Source organism: Mizuhopecten yessoensis, unplaced genomic scaffold, assembly GCF_002113885.1.
Source record: "Mizuhopecten yessoensis strain PY_sf001 unplaced genomic scaffold, ASM211388v2 scaffold10693, whole genome shotgun sequence".
Lineage (NCBI taxonomy): Eukaryota > Metazoa > Mollusca > Bivalvia > Pectinida > Pectinidae > Mizuhopecten > Mizuhopecten yessoensis.
Genome location: NW_018408674.1, coordinates 320,948 through 339,419, shown reverse-complemented (window position 1 = coordinate 339,419; position 18,472 = coordinate 320,948). Strand labels below are relative to the sequence as shown.

The 18,472-nt window shown below is 41.4% G+C and overlaps 1 protein-coding gene across 11 annotated transcripts in view; it reads right to left on the bottom strand.

The window, feature by feature from the left end:
• The window catches only part of LOC110461860 (vacuolar segregation protein PEP7-like), a 43,599-nt gene that overhangs the window by 10,020 nt on the left and 15,107 nt on the right, over positions 1-18,472 (bottom strand). For 9 of the 11 annotated variants that reach the window (XR_002464188.1, XR_002464187.1, XM_021515580.1 and 6 more), the window contains 4 exons: positions 14,309-14,506; positions 7,071-7,160; positions 6,363-6,470; positions 5,875-5,991 (listed from right to left, as the gene is read on the bottom strand). Coding sequence is in view for 8 of the 11 variants with exons in the window: in XM_021515580.1 (XP_021371255.1) it covers positions 5,875-5,991; positions 6,363-6,470; positions 7,071-7,160; positions 14,309-14,506 (513 nt within the window). In the remaining 3 variants the exon portion in view is untranslated. Of the gene's footprint in view, positions 1-1,730; positions 1,831-5,874; positions 5,992-6,362; positions 6,471-7,070; positions 7,161-14,308; positions 14,507-18,472 lie in introns of all 11 variants that reach the window. The other 2 variants (XR_002464189.1, XM_021515582.1) reach the window with 2 other exon arrangements.

The window sequence follows — 18,472 nt, the reverse complement described above, 5'->3', positions numbered from 1 at the left end:
ACATTAACCATTCACTTGTATGTCCCTTAACCCTTTCACCCCTATGTAATTTTAATAAACTCTACCATGCATTGATCTGGATAAGTCCATTATGGTCAGATACAATGGTGAAAGGGTTAAGAGGCCACATTCTGACTTTCTCCTTTTTTAACATTGAGTTTCCTTTTGCAATGATGTTCAAAACCAATACACTGAAAATCCTGTAATCATTACTGCCCCTCTTACTCAAAAGGATGAGGAACATACCTTTCACTTATAAAATAATTAGTTCTCATGGCCCAGGATGGTTCATGCTAAATTTATTCAAAATCCCTTTAGCTGTTCTGGACAAGTAGTCTTTCATAGGAAATGTTGACAGATGGACAGAGGATAAGCGGATAATACACAGACAACAGCCACTATACCACAGTACGCAGTGATTAGGCAAAACCCAAGAACCTTTTATTTTGCCTAATCATAAAAACATTGAATATATTACAGCATGCAAAAGGTTCAGCAAAATGCAGCAATTTCCAGATTAATTAACACAGTACTATCACACAAGGGACAGAGGATGCCTAGCTTACACTCAACCAATGACAACAGAAGATCTAAGCACAAATACAAGCTTAAGACTCACACATTTCCAAAAGGTTACTAATACATGTATAGACTTCACATTCACCATACACATTTTATGTATACAACAAACATTTTGCAATAGTTTTACTAGTGTTACAGTTCAAGGATGATATTTCAGATATTCAAAAGATATAAAAATTGTACAATTACAGATTATCACACTGTGTTTTTAGAGTTTGTCGTGAGGACAATTTTATCATCGTGAGCAGGTGGTTGAAATTGAGAGGCCACCGCAGGTGGAATCAAGATTTTATCTACGTGTAAGCGACGAGAAAATTGTTCAAACGACAATTAAACCCTGAAAATACTGTGTGATAAACTGTTTACCATCTATATACTACTACATTATATATTTCTCCGTTAAAAAAAAGTCAACTAAACACCATATTTTCCAAATGACTTCTAGGCTCGATGGCCATTGATAGCAAACCCTCGGTCTGTGCCAAATGTAAACAAATAGAAGATTTGCGCTGAGGAAAACATATTTTTAAAACAATTTTTATCGTCATCGGCTTTTCCATATTCCATGTACGCTTGAAATGGTATTCTTATCCTCACAATATATTTTACATTGATATGCACAGAATATTTTCTTAGGCAGATCATTATTGTGTGGATACTATTTCCAGTTAAGGACGTCACCTGGCAACAGCAGATGTTTTTTGTTTTTGAAAAAATACGTTCCAAAGTACCGGAAAACAGGAAAATACGTTCTCAAGTTGTTCGCAAGTCGTTCTCTACTTCCTGTTGAGCAATTCTCATACTGACAACACATGATAATGAATTTAGCATGTTACCGGTAGGTGGTATAAACTAGTATATAGAAGATAATTGTTTTTTCCTGTATCAAAGAAATTCTTAAAATTTCTCAAATTTCCATAAATTCCACTAAATAAAGAAAAATCTTTAGATAAATGCTAGAATAATAAAACATGTTCACAGGTAGCTTTGGTCTACTATATGTACCTGCGTTAAGAAGTTAGGTAAAAACTGAAATCCCTTGGATTATAAATATATGCCCTATCTAAGTGAGCACAAAAAGACTACAAACAGAAAATTAGTAAAATTTAATCTTTAACAAGAGACGCAAGAAGGACCTTGGCACCCACCATAAAAGGATATTTATCAGATCATCAAAGGATGATCTTTTACCTTCTTTGTTCTTCATTTTCCTTACCGGTACTATTACAAAGTCCCATGTTGGAAATCCTAAATGTGAATCAAGTACATTAACTTAAACATCGAAATGTCATTATCATCTAATTGCCACCATGACAAATGTTATTTCATAAGAATTTCAAAACTGTATGCAAAATGCTAACAAATGGAAATTCTTATTTAATTAAAAGCGCTGTCACTGACAGATGAATTATCATTAGGGCCAGGGGTACTTTTTTGATATATATGAAATAGCGATAACAAAAATTGAACTGTCAAAATTCAAGATGGCTGTTTTGTGGTCATCTTGGTTTTCCTATCAGTCCCAAAAATCAATAGGCATAACTCAGGACCACAAGAAACCCTCACGTGAAATTTGAGAAGATCCCTCTAATACTTCTGAGAAATAGTGCCTACAATATTTAGCTCAAAAAATTCAAGAAGGCCTCCTGTTGTCAAACTTGGATTTTTTCAGATCACAAAAATAGGCATAACTCAGACTCATTAAAAACAAGGACCATGGGGAACTTTAACAGATCAGTCCCTAAAAACAAGGACCATGGGGAACTTTAACAGATCAGTCCCTAAAAACAAGGACCATGGGGAACTTTAACAGATCAGTCCCTAAAAACAAGGACCATGGGGAACTTTAACAGATCAGTCCCTAAAAACAAGGACCATGGGGAACTTTAACAGATCAGTCCCTAAAAACAAGGACCATGGGGAACTTTAACAGATCAGTCCCTAAAAACAAGGACCATGGGGAACTTTAACAGATCAGTCCCTAAAAACAAGGACCATGGGGAACTTTAACAGATCAGTCCCTAAAAACAAGGACCATGGGGAACTTTAACAGATCAGTCCCTAAAAACAAGGACCATGGGGAACTTTAACAGATCAGTCCCTAAAAACAAGGACCATGGGGAACTTTAACAGATCAGTCCCTAAAAACAAGGACCATGGGGAACTTTAACAGATCAGTCCCTAAAAACAAGGACCATGGGGAACTTTAACAGATCAGTCCCTAAAAACAAGGACCATGGGGAACTTTAACAGATCAGTCCCTAAAAACAAGGACCATGGGGAACTTTAACAGATCAGTCCCTAAAAACAAGGACCATGGGGAACTTTAACAGATCAGTCCCTAAAAACAAGGACCATGGGGAACTTTAACAGATCAGTCCCTAAAAACAAGGACCATGGGGAACTTTAACAGATCAGTCCCTAAAAACAAGGACCATGGGGAACTTTAACAGATCAGTCCCTAAAAACAAGGACCATGGGGAACTTTAACAGATCAGTCCCTAAAAACAAGGACCATGGGGAACTTTAACAGATCAGTCCCTAAAAACAAGGACCATGGGGAACTTTAACAGATCAGTCCCTAAAAACAAGGACCATGGGGAACTTTAACAGATCAGTCCCTAAAAACAAGGACCATGGGGAACTTTAACAGATCAGTCCCTAAAAACAAGGACCATGGGGAACTTTAACAGATCAGTCCCTAAAAACAAGGACCATGGGGAACTTTAACAGATCAGTCCCTAAAAACAAGGACCATGGGGAACTTTAACAGATCAGTCCCTAAAAACAAGGACCATGGGGAACTTTAACAGATCAGTCCCTAAAAACAAGGACCATGGGGAACTTTAACAGATCAGTCCCTAAAAACAAGGACCATGGGGAACTTTAACAGATCAGTCCCTAAAAACAAGGACCATGGGGAACTTTAACAGATCAGTCCCTAAAAACAAGGACCATGGGGAACTTTAACAGATCAGTCCCTAAAAACAAGGACCATGGGGAACTTTAACAGATCAGTCCCTAAAAACAAGGACCATGGGGAACTTTAACAGATCAGTCCCTAAAAACAAGGACCATGGGGAACTTTAACAGATCAGTCCCTAAAAACAAGGACCATGGGGAACTTTAACAGATCAGTCCCTAAAAACAAGGACCATGGGGAACTTTAACAGATCAGTCCCTAAAAACAAGGACCATGGGGAACTTTAACAGATCAGTCCCTAAAAACAAGGACCATGGGGAACTTTAACAGATCAGTCCCTAAAAACAAGGACCATGGGGAACTTTAACAGATCAGTCCCTAAAAACAAGGACCATGGGGAACTTTAACAGATCAGTCCCTAAAAACAAGGACCATGGGGAACTTTAACAGATCAGTCCCTAAAAACAAGGACCATGGGGAACTTTAACAGATCAGTCCCTAAAAACAAGGACCATGGGGAACTTTAACAGATCAGTCCCTAAAAACAAGGACCATGGGGAACTTTAACAGATCAGTCCCAAAAAAAAGGACCATGGGAAATTTTAACAGATCAGTCCCTAAAAACAAGGACCATGGGGAACTTTAACAGATCAGTCCCTAAAAACAAAGACCATGTGGAACGTTAAACAATCAGTCCCTAATAACAAGGACCATGGGGAACTTTAACAGATCAGGCCCTAAAAACAAAGACCATGGGGAACTTTTACAGATCAGTCCCTAAAAACAGGGACCATGGGGAACTTTGACAGATCAGTCCCTAAAACAAGGACCATGGGGCACTTTAACAGATCAGTCCCTAAAAACAAAGACCATGGGGCACTTTAACAGATCAGTCCCTAAAAACAAAGACCATGTGGAACGTTAAACAATCAGTCCCTAATAACAAGGACCATGGGGAACTTTAACAGATCAGTCCCTAAAAACAAAGACCATGGGGAACTTTAACAGATCAGTCCCTAAAAACAGGGACCATGGGGAACTTTAACAGATCAGTAACGTTAAACAATCAGTCCCTAATCTTTCTAAAAACAAGGACCATGTGGAACGTTAACAAGTCAGTCCCTAATAACAAGGATCATGGGGAACTTTAACAGACCAGTCCCTAAAACAAGGTCCATGGGGAACTTTAACAGATCAGTCCCTAAAAACAAGGACCATGTGGAACGTTAACAAATCAGTCCCTAAAAACAAGGACCATGGGGAACTTTAACAGATCAGTCCCTAAAAACAAGGACCATGGGGAACTTTAACAGATCAGTCCCTAAAAACAAGGACCATGGGGAACGTTAACAAATCAGTCCCTAATAACAAGGACCATGGGGAACTTTAACAGATCAATCCCTAAAAACAAGGACCATGGGAAACTTTAACAGATCAGTCCCTAAAAACAAGGACCATGGGGAACTTTCATGTGAAATTTGAGAAATAGCGCTTACAAACTTTAAACCATCAAAACTCAAGATGGCTGTCTTGGTTTTCCAATCTCTCTCAATATTTGATATATGTAACTGGGGACCAAGGAAAACCTTAATGCAAAATTTGAGAAAGATCCCTCTGGTGCTTTCAGAGAAATATAACTAACAACAATTGTTTCAGGATGGACAGACAGATCACAGACAATGGACAAAGAGTGATTTGAATAACCCACCATCTGCTGATGGTGGGCTATTAATTCCTGAACAGGAAATTGTAAAACAAAATGAAAAAGAATCTAGCAGGTGTCCATCGCTCACCACATGTTTTGATTTACAAGTAAGGCAACATCTATGATACATATTAAAGCTAACCAATTAATATTTACCAGGTGATTTAATGGCAATTTTGCATAGAACTACTTTTGTAAGCTAGTTCAAATATGTATATGTGTCCTTCCTAGAAAAACAGAATTGAAATAGTATGCTTGAGAGACATGTAGGTCAAAGTGACATACTTGACCAAACATGAATCCATAAATTATGGATCTTTGGAAAAACTTGTTTGAAATCTAGGCCTATTTGACCCCTGTGACCTTGAAAAAGGATAAAGGAAATTCATTTGAATAAATTAATATTGTAGCCCTTCTCATCATCAAGCTACATGTCAAATTTCACTCTATGACTTACTGATCTAAAGAAGCACTCTATGACTTACTGATCTTAAGAAGAAGTTTATTTGAATAAAAATTTACAATGGATACTGGAAGGACAGCAGGAGAGACGACAGATGTCACACTATCACACAGTCAATTTGAACGAGATGCTAAAATTCATAGAATGCAGAAGTGACCTATTGGCCACTGATATTTACACAATTGTGATTTGTATACTCACATGTGTGTCGACTGTTCTTTGTATTATCTCTAACACATTAGGTGGTGCTGATTCACTCAGTTTCCTGGTCTGATAACGGAACTGGTGAAGGTTTTCAAAGTAAAAGTCACAGTTACTCTGCAAAGTAAGATTATTATTCATAAATAGTTTTCTTTGATCTTCAATAGAGGTTAGGTACATGAATGTATCTACCTTGATGTAATGTCCCTAATTTATTGACAATTTGTTTACTGCCAGCGTATTCTAAGGTTTCTATTTCTGTGCTTTTATTAGCAAGCTCTTTTCGGTCCCCCTCAATTTATCCTCAAACCCGTTCATAATGCCAAAACAAGTGTTTTACCTATGTGTATCAGATAACACACATTTTCCTACAGTCCCACAGATTCATGATGATCACTCGACACTCACTGTCTTGTATGTTGTGTTAGAAAAAAATGTACATTAAGGAAAGGGATCCTTACGATGAAAGAAAACTCAGAATACATTACCTTCAGACAATTTTTAAACAGAATGGCTTGAGAATTGGACTCTGGCTTCAATTTCTTCAGATGTTGAATTTTTACCACAAGTTGAGACAGGTAGTCAGCTACGTCTTCCTGTAAATTCAAAAAACATAACAGAAAACTGTTAAATCTTTTCATTTTAAACATGAGCAGCAATACCGTAGCATTACAGTTAAATTTCCTGAAGATTTTTGTAGTACAATCATGCCATAATTAATCTGATAAGCCCTCTGCAAGGAACTTAGTAGTTTTGGAAAATTAGAATAACTGTCAAAGCCTTTGAAAAAAAAAAAAAAACAACATTTAAACATGAAGGCATAGGACACCCAGACCAGAAAGAGGATTTGGGGCATTTATATGGTCAAATATGGTATTCAATACATATTTGTACACAAGCTGTGAGAATTATGTTTTTCAGTGATTCATACTTTTAATAACTATTAAACCAGAAAAAAAAATCATCACCAGAAAATCCTATTTCACACAGTAATGATTTTTTTTACTGTAACCAATTGATGTAAGTTATTTTATTTATGAAAGATCAAGCTTCGACAGTTATAGCAATTCACAATGATACATTATACCAATTATACTGTTGCCATATCTTTGATTATAATTTTAGCTGGGAAATATTACAGCAAGATTGTTTATCAACTGAACGAAAGTATTTTAGGTATAAAGAAACATACCAACCTGCGATTTAGCGAGTGTTTTGATGTTACTTTTACTATCGCTGTTTTCATGAGACGAATTGTCCTCAAGTGACTCCACGATGACCTGGTACTGCAAAATAAGGCAGAATACCAATTAATTATATTGAAGCTTTATTGAAGATTTACATAATTTTAATATAAACATATATCACAATGTTTCATAAACCAACTGGTCTCTTTCTAATAATAATAATAATAATAATTTGAGGTTCTTGTATACAGCTTTATCACAACCTAGTTTGCAGGTCGTCTCAAAGTGGTTCACAAATTATTATCCATGGTTATAGGGTCTTTGCAACTGGCCAATATCTTCCTCATCTCCCTGAGGAGCATACAGCCGGTGCTGCCATTTCGGCGCTCACAGCTAGCCTTCTACAATTCTAGCACTACCAAACCACGTACTCATTTACAGCTGAGTAGACTGGAACAAGCCGTATAAAGTATCTTGCTCAAAGATACAGCACAGTGCTGTGCCATGACTTGAATACGCAACCCCTCAGTCACAAGCCCGGCGTCATACCACTAGACTATTGTGCCTCCGTAGGTCACAAGTCTGGCGTCCTACCACTAGACTTCTGTGCCTCCCTAGGTCACAAGTCTGGTGTCCTACCACTACACTACTATGCCTACCTAGCTCACAAGTCTGGCGTCCTACCACTAGACTACTGTGCCTCCCTCGGTCACGAGTCTGGCGTCCTACCACTAGACTTCTGTGCCTCCCTAGGTCATAAGTCTGGCGTCCTACCACTAGACTACTGTGTGCCTCCCTAGGTCACAAGTCTGGTGTCCTACCTCTAGACTACTATGCCTATCTAGGTCACAAGTCTGGAGACCTACCAATAGACTACTGTGCCTCCCTAGGTCACGAGCCTGGCATCTACCACTAGACTACCGTGCCTCCCTCGGTCACAAGTCTGGCGTCCTACCACTAGACTACCGTGCCTCCCTAGGTCACAAGTCTGGTGTCCTCCCACTAGACTACTATGCCTATCTAGGTCACAAGTCTGGCGTCCTACCACTAGACTAGTCACAAGTCTGGTGTCCTACCACTAGACTACTATGCCTCCCTAGGTCACAAGTCTGGTGTCCTACCACTAGACTACTATGCCTATCTAGGTCACAAGTCTGGCGTCCTACCACTAGACTACCGTGCCTCCCTCGGTCACAAGTCTGGCGTCCTACCACTAGACTACCGTGCCTCCCTAGGTCACAAGTCTGGTGTCCTCCCACTAGACTACTATGCCTATCTAGGTCACAAGTCTGGCGTCCTACCACTAGCCTACTGTGCCTCCCTAGGTCACGAGTCTGGCGTCCTACCACTAGACTACTGTGCCGCCCTCGGTCACGAGCCTGGCGTCCTACCACTAGACTACCGTGCCTCCCTCGGTCACAAGTCTGGCGTCCTACCACTAGACTAGTCACAAGTCTGGTGTCCTACCACTAGACTACTATGCCTCCCTAGGTCACAAGTCTGGTGTCCTACCACTAGACTACTATGCCTACCTAGGTCACAAGTCTGGTGTCCTACCCCTAGACTACTATGCCTACCTAGGTCACAAGTCTGGTGTCCTACCACTAGACTACTATGCCTATCTAGGTCACAAGTCTGGCGTCCTACCAATAGACTACTGTGCCTCCCTAGGTCCCGAGCCTGGCGTCCTACCACTAGACTACTGTGCCTCCCTAGGTCACGAGCCTGGCATCTACCACTAGACTACCGTGCCTCCCTCGGTCACAAGTCTGGCGTCCTACCACTAGACTTATGTGCCTCCCTAGGTCACAAGTCTGGCGTCCTACCAATAGCCTACTGTGCCTCCCTAGGTCCCGAGCCTGGCGTCCTACCACTAGTCTACTGTGCCTCCCTAGGTCACAAGTCTGGTGACCTACCACTAGACTACTGTGCCTCCCTAGGTCACAAGTCTGGTGACCTACCACTAGACTACTGTGCCTCCCTAGGTCACACGTACTCTATGCCTATCTAGGTCACAAGTCTGGCGTCCTACCGATAGACTACTGTGCCTCCCTAGGTCCCGAGCCTGGCGTCCTACCACTAGTCTACTGTGCCTCCCTAGGTCACAAGTCTGGTGACCTACCACTAGACTACTGTGCCTCCCTAGGTCCCGAGCGTGGCGTCCTACCACTAGACTACTGTGCCTCCCTCGGTCACAAGTCTGGCGTCCTACCACTAGACTACTATGCCTCCCTAGGTCACAAGTCTGGCGTCCTACCACTCGACTACTGTGCCTCCCTAGGTCACGAGCCTGGCGTCTACCACTAGACTACTGTGCCTCCCTCGGTCACAAGCCTGGCGTCCTACCACTAGACTTCTGTGCCTCCCTAGGTCACAAGTCTGGCGTCCTACCAATAGACTACTGTGCCTCCCTAGGTCCCGAGCACGGCCTCCTACCACTAGACTACTGTGCCTCCCTAGGTCCCGAGCGTGGCGTCCTACCACTAGACTACTGTGCCTCCCTAAGTCACGAGTCTGGTGTCCTACCACTAGACTACTATGCCTATCTAGGTCACAAGTCTGGCGTCCTACCACTAGACTTATGTGCCTCCCTAGGTCACAAGTCTGGCGTCCTACCACTCGACTACTGTGCCTCCCTAGGTCACGAGCCTGGCGTCTACCACTAGACTACTGTGCCTCCCTCGGTCACAAGTCTGGCGTCCTACCACTAGACTTATGTGCCTCCCTAGGTCACAAGTCTGGCGTCCTACAACTAGACTACTGTGCCTCCCTAGGTCACACGTACTCTATGCCTATCTAGGTCACAAGTCTGGCGTCCTACCAATAGCCTACTGTGCCTCCCTAGGTCCCGAGCCTGGCGTCCTACCACTAGACTACTGTGCCTCCCTCGGGCACGAGCCTGGCGTCCTACCACTAGACTTCTGTGCCTCCCTAGGTCACAAGTCTGGTGTCTTACCACTAGACTACTATGCCTACCTAGGTCACAAGTCTGGTGTCCTACCACTAGACTACTTTGCCTACCTAGGTCACAAGTCTGGCGTCCTACCAATAGCCTACTGTGCCTCCCTAGGTCCCGAGCCTGGCGTCCTACCACTAGTCTACTGTGCCTCCCTAGGTCACAAGTCTGGTGACCTACCACTAGACTACTGTGCCTCCCTAGGTCCCGAGCGTGGCGTCCTACCACTAGACTACTGTGCCTCCCTAGGTCACGAGCCTGGAGTCATACCACTAGACTTCTGTACCTCCCTAGGTCAGGAGTCTGGCGTCCTACCACTTGACTACTGTGCCTCCATAGGTCACAAGTCTGGCGTCCTACCACTAGACTACTATGCCTACCTCCACTAGACTACTGTGCCTCCCTAGGTCACGAGCCTGGCGTCCTACCACTAGACTACTGTGCCTCCCTCGGTCACGAGTCTGGCGTCCTACCACTAGACTACTGTGCCTCCATGGGTCACAAGTCTGGCGTTCTACCACTAGACTACTATGCCTACCTAGGTCACAAGTCTGGCGTCCTACCACTAGACTACTGTGCCTTCCTCGGTCACGAGTCTGGCGTCCTACCACTAGACTACTGTGCCTCCCTAAGTCACGAGTCTGGTGTCCTACCACTAGACTACTGTGCCTCCCTAGGTCACAAGTCTGGCGTCCTACCACTAGACTACCGTGCCTCCCTCAGTCACAAGTCTGGCGTCCTACCACTAGACTACTGTGCCTCCCTAGGTCACAAGTCCGGCGTCCTACCACTAGACTACCGTCCCTCCCTAGGTCACACGTACTAGACTACCATGCCTCCCTAGGTCACAAGTCTGGCGTGCTAACACTAGACTACTATGCCTACCTAGGTCACAAGTATGGCGTCCTACCACTAGACTAGTGTGCCTCCCTAGGTCACGAGCCTGGCGTCCTACCACTAGACTCCCGTGCCTCCCTAGGTCACAAGTCTGGCGTCCTGCCACTAGACTACTGTGCCTCCCTAGGCCACAAGTCTGGCGTCCTACCAATAGACTACTGTGCCTCCCTAGGTGTGTCCTACCACTAGACTACTATGCCTATCTAGGTCACAAGTCTGGCGTCCTACCACTAGACTACCGTGCCTCCCTAGGTCACAAGTCTGGTGTCCTACCACTAGGCGACCGTGCCTCCTAAGCCTATGTCTTAAGGCATTGTGCAATGTTAATCTTCTTCAAACTAACTTACTGATGATAAGGTCAGGGGCCTGTGCTAAAAAATGAGTCAAAAGTGAATCAATCAGTCTTAGCTTGACAAACTGACAAGACAGCCCTGGATCATTACAACATATTAACAAAAGGTAAAAAGAAAATATACTTGGATAGGACTCAGTGTGAACTTGAGAAAAAGACGAGTAATTCCTGAAACATCGCAACATGTTTATATGCAAAATGTTGGAGTAAAATGCAAGGATTTGATAGGATGCAAAGTTAGCGGGTTTTTTTAATTTTCATACTGGCATGAAAATATTTACATTTCAATCCATATACATGTATTTACATTTTTACTATAGAACAACTGTTTCATTTTATTTATTTGTTTTTTAATTATTTATTCATATACCGCGTTTTGTATATGTGTCGTCTTTTAAACAACATTAGCGAAACAGCACTTTTTAAATAAAATCGGCCCCAATAATTAACCGTAGTCATTTAAGCGTTTGACGCAGGGGCGTTCTCCATGTTATCTGAAGCGAAGCTACAAGACTTTCATTGAACAAGGTTAATCTATGACGTCATAAGTAAACCATGTGTTACTTCACAAGAGTGTTTGCTTTCATACTCAAATGAAATGTATTTCTGCTGGTAATGTTCATATAGTGGGTTGCAGCATAACTGTAACCATATTTAAATGTATGTTGTTTGTGTAAGATACATTTGGATTTTTCCACTGATGAATGGTACTGAAGACAAACATTTCATTTGCCATGTCACTTTATCATTGCGAAGACAAAACACAACAAACAAGGGAACATTAGTGGGGGGGTTTTCCCTATTTACTGCAACATTTTGAAATTTACGAAAAAAGCTTTTTGTGATTTCAATCTTTTCAAAGTAAAAATGACGTTCACAAAATATTTTTTCTCTTCAAATTTGACCACGTTTTAGATACACATGTCACATGATGACAGAGTGCATGTGTATTTTGGGTTAGAGTAAAAAATCAGTCACACAAAACAATATGAATAAAACAATAGAAATACCTTTCATCAAAATTTGCCAATCATTTACTCAGCAAAGTTGGCTTGCTACCAATTTATCTTTACATCAGTAGTGTACATACCCCAAACACCCTTATATAATACAACGCGACTTCCAGATAACATGATCTTTTATCTGGAGACTTGAATCTCCGAAAGAACGTATTGAATGTAAAAGAAAAATGTTAGACTTTTTCAAGGAGTTGTGCAAAACAGGCCCCAGTTTTTTTAAATCTTCTCAATTCAGGGATTCTTGCTCAGGCTTTTCCCTATGAAAGGACTACTGAAGTAAGGAATCCCCATACCACTGCCAGAAAATGTAACTATGAATTGGAAACTTTTTACCAGCATGAAAAACAACTTTAACAAGAGCACCGCAAACGGATGCATAATACGCCCGTCTGACTCTGTACAATGGTTTTTTGTTTGTTTGATATCTAAAGTACCTGGTACCCAGTGCCATGTCTATGTGATAAAAATGCTTGCACTGATGCTTTTGTTACCAAGAGTGATTGTCATCACTGTAATGTTCACATTTATGTAACTGGTTCTTTGCTCATGTACTGCCTAATGCCTCTTAATCAGGGCATGCAGTACTCCCATAACATGAGAGGCCGCTGGTCGGCCTTTTTTCAATCGGATATGATTTTGCCGACTGCGACCTCTCATTTCCGAAGCACTAATTCTTTGATGCAGTTTCCGCCCGAAATTCGGGCGGAACAAAATCGGCTTGACAAACTCACTTAAGTGGTTAACAGTTCATGACAACGATGTCTACTCACGGTTTATATAATATAGATCTCATATGTATGTCACAGACACAAATATATAGTATATTACGGAATAGAACACTCAAAATACATGTCCATGTCGTTGTAGCACATCTCTGACCTACATTTAAAACATGGCTTCTGGATTAATACAAAATAGCAGGGGGGATTTCAAACGGAACGAAATGATACGGAGTTTTTTTGTATTCCGCTTGTGAAACATTACATGTAATCCATTTTTGTATTAACCGGAAAAATCATGGCAAATGTTGTCTGCTTCGCTTCGAATGAGGAAAAACTCATTATTTATGTCTTTGACACGCAATTTTTCTCATATAATCATGGATTTATGGAAAGGAATATTAATTGGACCCTTTTGACCATTTACATGTATGTAAACACGATATACTCTTTCTTAATCCGAACTTTGAAAATGTGATCGTCAGCATCGGGAAAATCAGCTATGGGCAGTTAGAGGTTACGCGGCGCCTGTCAAAAGTTTTTCGCCGTGTAAGACCTCTAACATTGTTGGAGTAGGCATGCAGTAGACCCTTGAGAGTATGGTTTTGACTCCCTTTAATTTGATTTTGACGTGTGGGTTTATAGGGACATGTCTCCCATAATTGGCTACGTATATACAATTTACAAAAATAGGAATTATTTTCCCAAATAAAATCCATAATGTTCTTGTTAGACCCCACGTGAACATCCATGCCAAAAATTAGGACAATAACACATGATCTTACTGAACTGTAGACCAATGAAGAAACTTGCACCAAAACTTTAACCGGACCAGAAGTGGGATAATAACACTAAGTCTTAGTACTTCACTCCAATACTGGAATAATACCTGCAAATGTCAGAACAAACAAATCAATGTCATCACATGAAGGCATGGTAGTTTAGTGGTAGGACGCCTGGCTCGTGACTGAGGGGTTGCAGGTTCGAATCCTGTCATGGCATTGTATCCTTGAAGAAGATACTTTACTCTGCTTGTTCCAGTCTACTCCGCTGTAAATGAGTACGTGGTTGGGCATTGCTGGAATTGTTGAATGCTAGCTGTGAGTGCCAAAATGGCAGCACCGACTTGAGAAAGATGTTGGCTGATTGCAAAAGCCCTATACCCACGGATAATAATTTGTGAACCACTTTGAGATGTACAACCTAGGGTGTAATAAAGTGGTAAATACTTGTAACAACCTCAAATTATTATTATTTATAAACAATTTTTTTTTATAGAAAAGATAAATATCATGCTACAGTACCTCTGTCAGCTGCCTAGCAGCAGTTTCTTTGATTTTCTCCACTGCTGTATGGAGCATAATCAAATCTGTGAAGACATCCTGACTTCTTTGTTCCATAAATTCTTTTTCCACTTTGTTCATCTGCCGATCAACCATTTTTTCCTGGCACGCCTTACAAATCCTCAGATACAGCGACACCTCCGGCTCCACAGTAGGACTCTGTTGAAAAAATTGATAACGTTATTTCTCGATAAAGTTAAGCAAGGATAAAACTCTTCCATCTTGTCTTAAATGTACAAACATTGAACCAGAGAAGTATGTCCCATCGTTGGCACCCAGAAAACTCCCAGCCAAGGACCTGCTCCAAATCCAGCGGTTCCCTGACGATGTGCAGGCCTCATAGGAGATAGAGGTCAAGGGGTACTGTTCAGTTACTTTCTTAGATGGCAAGTGCAGGTAAGTCTTTCAATTAGGAAGTTCCTCAGTATAACATGTTCTATATAGAAAAGTATTACTGCATGAAGTTAAAGAAAGTTCCGTAACTGAAGATTTGGCTGATTTCACCGGACATCCAAATAATTTTCTAGGTCACACCCATTATAAAGCAAAGCAAAATTTGAATATCAAGAGATTGTTTTAGTTTCGCAACAAATTTGAGAATGTCTATGTTTTGTAACAAAATAAGATGTTTTCTTTAGAATCTTGTATTAAGGCGAAACATATGGACACACATGTACAGTCATGCTCAGACGGCAAACAGATGATTCTCCCTTCACCGTGCTGTGTGGCACAAAAACGGTTGTGTCTATATCAGACAAAGTAAAGTGACATACCCCATAGTAAAGTGACATACCCCATAGTAAAGTGACATCCCCCATAGTAAAGTGACATACCCCATAGTAAAGAGGCATACCCAATAGTAAAGTGGGCATACCCCATAGTAAAGTGTCAAACCCCATAGTAAAGTGACATACAAAGTGAAATACCCCATAGTAAAGTGACATACCCCATAGTTAAGTGGCATACCCCATAGTAAAGTGGCATACCCAATAGTAAAGTGACATACCCCATAGTAAAGTGAAGTGACATACCCCATAGTAAAGTGATATACATAGTAAAGTGACATACCCCATAGTAGGGTGACATAACCCATAGTAGGGTGACATACCCCATAGTAAAGTGACATACCCAACAGTAAAGTGGCATAACCCATAGTAAAGGGACATACCCCATAGTAAAGAGGCATACCCCATAGTAAAGTGAAATACCCCATAGTAAAGTGACATACCCTATAGTAAAGTGGCATACCCCATAGTAAAGTGGCAACCCCATAGTAAAGTGGCATGCCCCATAGTAAAGTGACATACCCCATAGTAAAGTGGAATACCCCATAGTAAAGTGACATACCCCATAGTTAAGTGGCATACCCCATAGTAAAGTGGCATACCCAATAGTAAAGTGACATACCCCATAGTTAAGTGGCATACCACATAGTAAAGTGGCATACTCAATAGTAAAGTGATATGCCCCATAGTAAAGTGGCATACCCCATAGTAAAGGATATACCCCATAGTGAAGTGACATACCCCATAGTAAAGTGGCATACCCCCTAGTAAAGTGACATACCCCATAGTAAAGTGAAGTGACATACCCCATAGTAAAGTGATATACATAGTAAAGTGACATACCCCATAGTAGGGTGACATACCCCATAGTAAAGTGACATACCCAATAGTAAAGTGGCATACCCAATAGTAAAGTAACATACCCCATGGTGAAGTGACATACCCCATAGTAAAGTGGCATACCCAATAGTAAAGTGACATACCCCATAGTTAAGTGGCATACCCCATAGTAAAGTGGCATACCCCATATTAAAGTGACATACCCCATTGTAAAGTGGCATACCCCATAGTAAAGTGACATTCCCCATAGTAAAGTAACATACCCCATAGTAAAGTGACATACCCCATAGTAGGGTGACATAACCCATAGTAGGGTGACATACCCCATAGTAAAGTGGCATACCCCCTAGTAAAGTGACATACCCCATAGTAAAGTGAAGTGACATACCCCATAGTAAAGTGATATACATAGTAAAGTGACATACCCCATAGTAGGGTGACATACCCCATAGTAAAGTGGCATACCCGATAGTAAAGTGACATACCCCATAGTAAAGTGAAGTGACATACCCCATAGTAAAGTGATATACATAGTAAAGTGACATACCCCATAGTAGGGTGACATACCCCATAGTAAAGTGGCATACCCCCTGGTAAAGTGACATACCCCATAGTAAAGTGACATAACCCATAGTAAAGTGACATACCCCATAGTAAAGTAACATACCCCCTAGTAAAGTGACATACCCCATAGTAAAGTGAAGTGACATACCCCATAGTAAAGTGATATACCCCATAGTAAAGTGACATACCCCATAGTAGGGTGACATAACCCATAGTAGGGTGACATACCCCATAGTAAAGTGACATACCCAACAGTAAAGTGGCATAACCCATAGTAAAGTGACATACCCCATAGTAAAGTGGAATACCCCATAGTAAAGTGACATACCCCATAGTTAAGTGGCATACCACATAGTAAAGTGGCATACTCAATAGTAAAGTGATATGCCCCATAGTAAAGTGGCATACCCCATAGTAAAGGATATACCCCATAGTGAAGTGACATACCCCATAGTAAAGAGACATACCCCATAGTAAAGTGACATACCCCACAGTAAAGTGGCATACCCCATAGTAAAGTGACATACCCAGTGACATACCCCATAGTAAAGTGACATACCCAATAGTAAAGTGGCATAACCCATAGTAAAGTGACATACCCCATAGTAAAGCGACATACCCCATAGTAAAGTGACATACCCCATCATAGTAAAGTGACATACCCCATAGTAAAGTGAAGTGACATACCCCATAGTAAAGTGATATACATAGTAAAGTGACATACCCCATAGTAGGGTGACATAACCCATAGTAGGGTGACATACCCCATAGTAAAGTGGCATACCCAATAGTAAAGTGATATACCCCATAGTAAAGTGACATACCCCTGCTCAGACGGCAAACAGATGATTCTCCCTTCACCGTGCTGTGTGGCACAAAAACGGTTGTGTCTATATCAGACAAAGTAAAGTGACATACCCCATACTAAAGTGACATACCCCATAGTAAAGTGGCATTCCCCCTGGTAAAGTGACATACCCCATAGTAAAGTGACATAACCCATAGTAAAGTGACATACCCCATAGTAAAGTGGAATACCCCATAGTAAAGTGACATACCCCATAGTGAAGTGACATACCCAATAGTAAAGTGGCATACCCAATAGTAAAGTAACATACCCCATAGTAAAGTGACATTCCCCATAGTAAAGTAACATACCCCATAGTAAAGTGACATACCCCATCATAGTAAAGTGACATACCCCATAGTAAAGTTACATACCCCATAGTAAAGTGGCATACCCCATATTAAAGTGACATACCCCATAGTAAAGTGACATCCCCCATAGTAAAGTGGCATCCCCCATAGTAAAGTGGCATACCCCATAGTAAAGTGGCATACTCAATAGTAAAGTGATATACCCCATAGTAAAGTGACATACCCCATAGTAGGGTGACATAACCCATAGTAGGGTGACATACCCCATAGTAAAGTGGCATACCCGATAGTAAAGTGACATACCCCATAGTAAAGTGACATACCCCATAGTTAAGTGGCATACCCCATAGTAAAGTGGCATACTCAATAGTAAAGTGATATACCCCATAGTAAAGTGGCATACCCCATAGTGAAGTGACATACCCAATAGTAAAGTGGCATACCCAATAGTAAAGTAACATACCCCATGGTAAAGTGACATACCCCATAGTAAAGTGGCATACCCCATAGTAAAGTGACATACCCCATAGTAAAGAGGCATACCCAATAGTAAAGTGGGCATACCCCATAGTAAAGTGTCAAACCCCATAGTAAAGTGACATACCCCATAGTAAAGTGACATACCCCATAGTAAAGTGGCATACCCCATAGTAAAGTGAAGTGACATACCCCATAGTAAAGTGATATACCCCATAGTAAAGTGACATACCCCATAGTAAAGTGGCATACCTCATAATAAAGTGACATGCCCCATAGTAAAGTGACATACCACATAGTA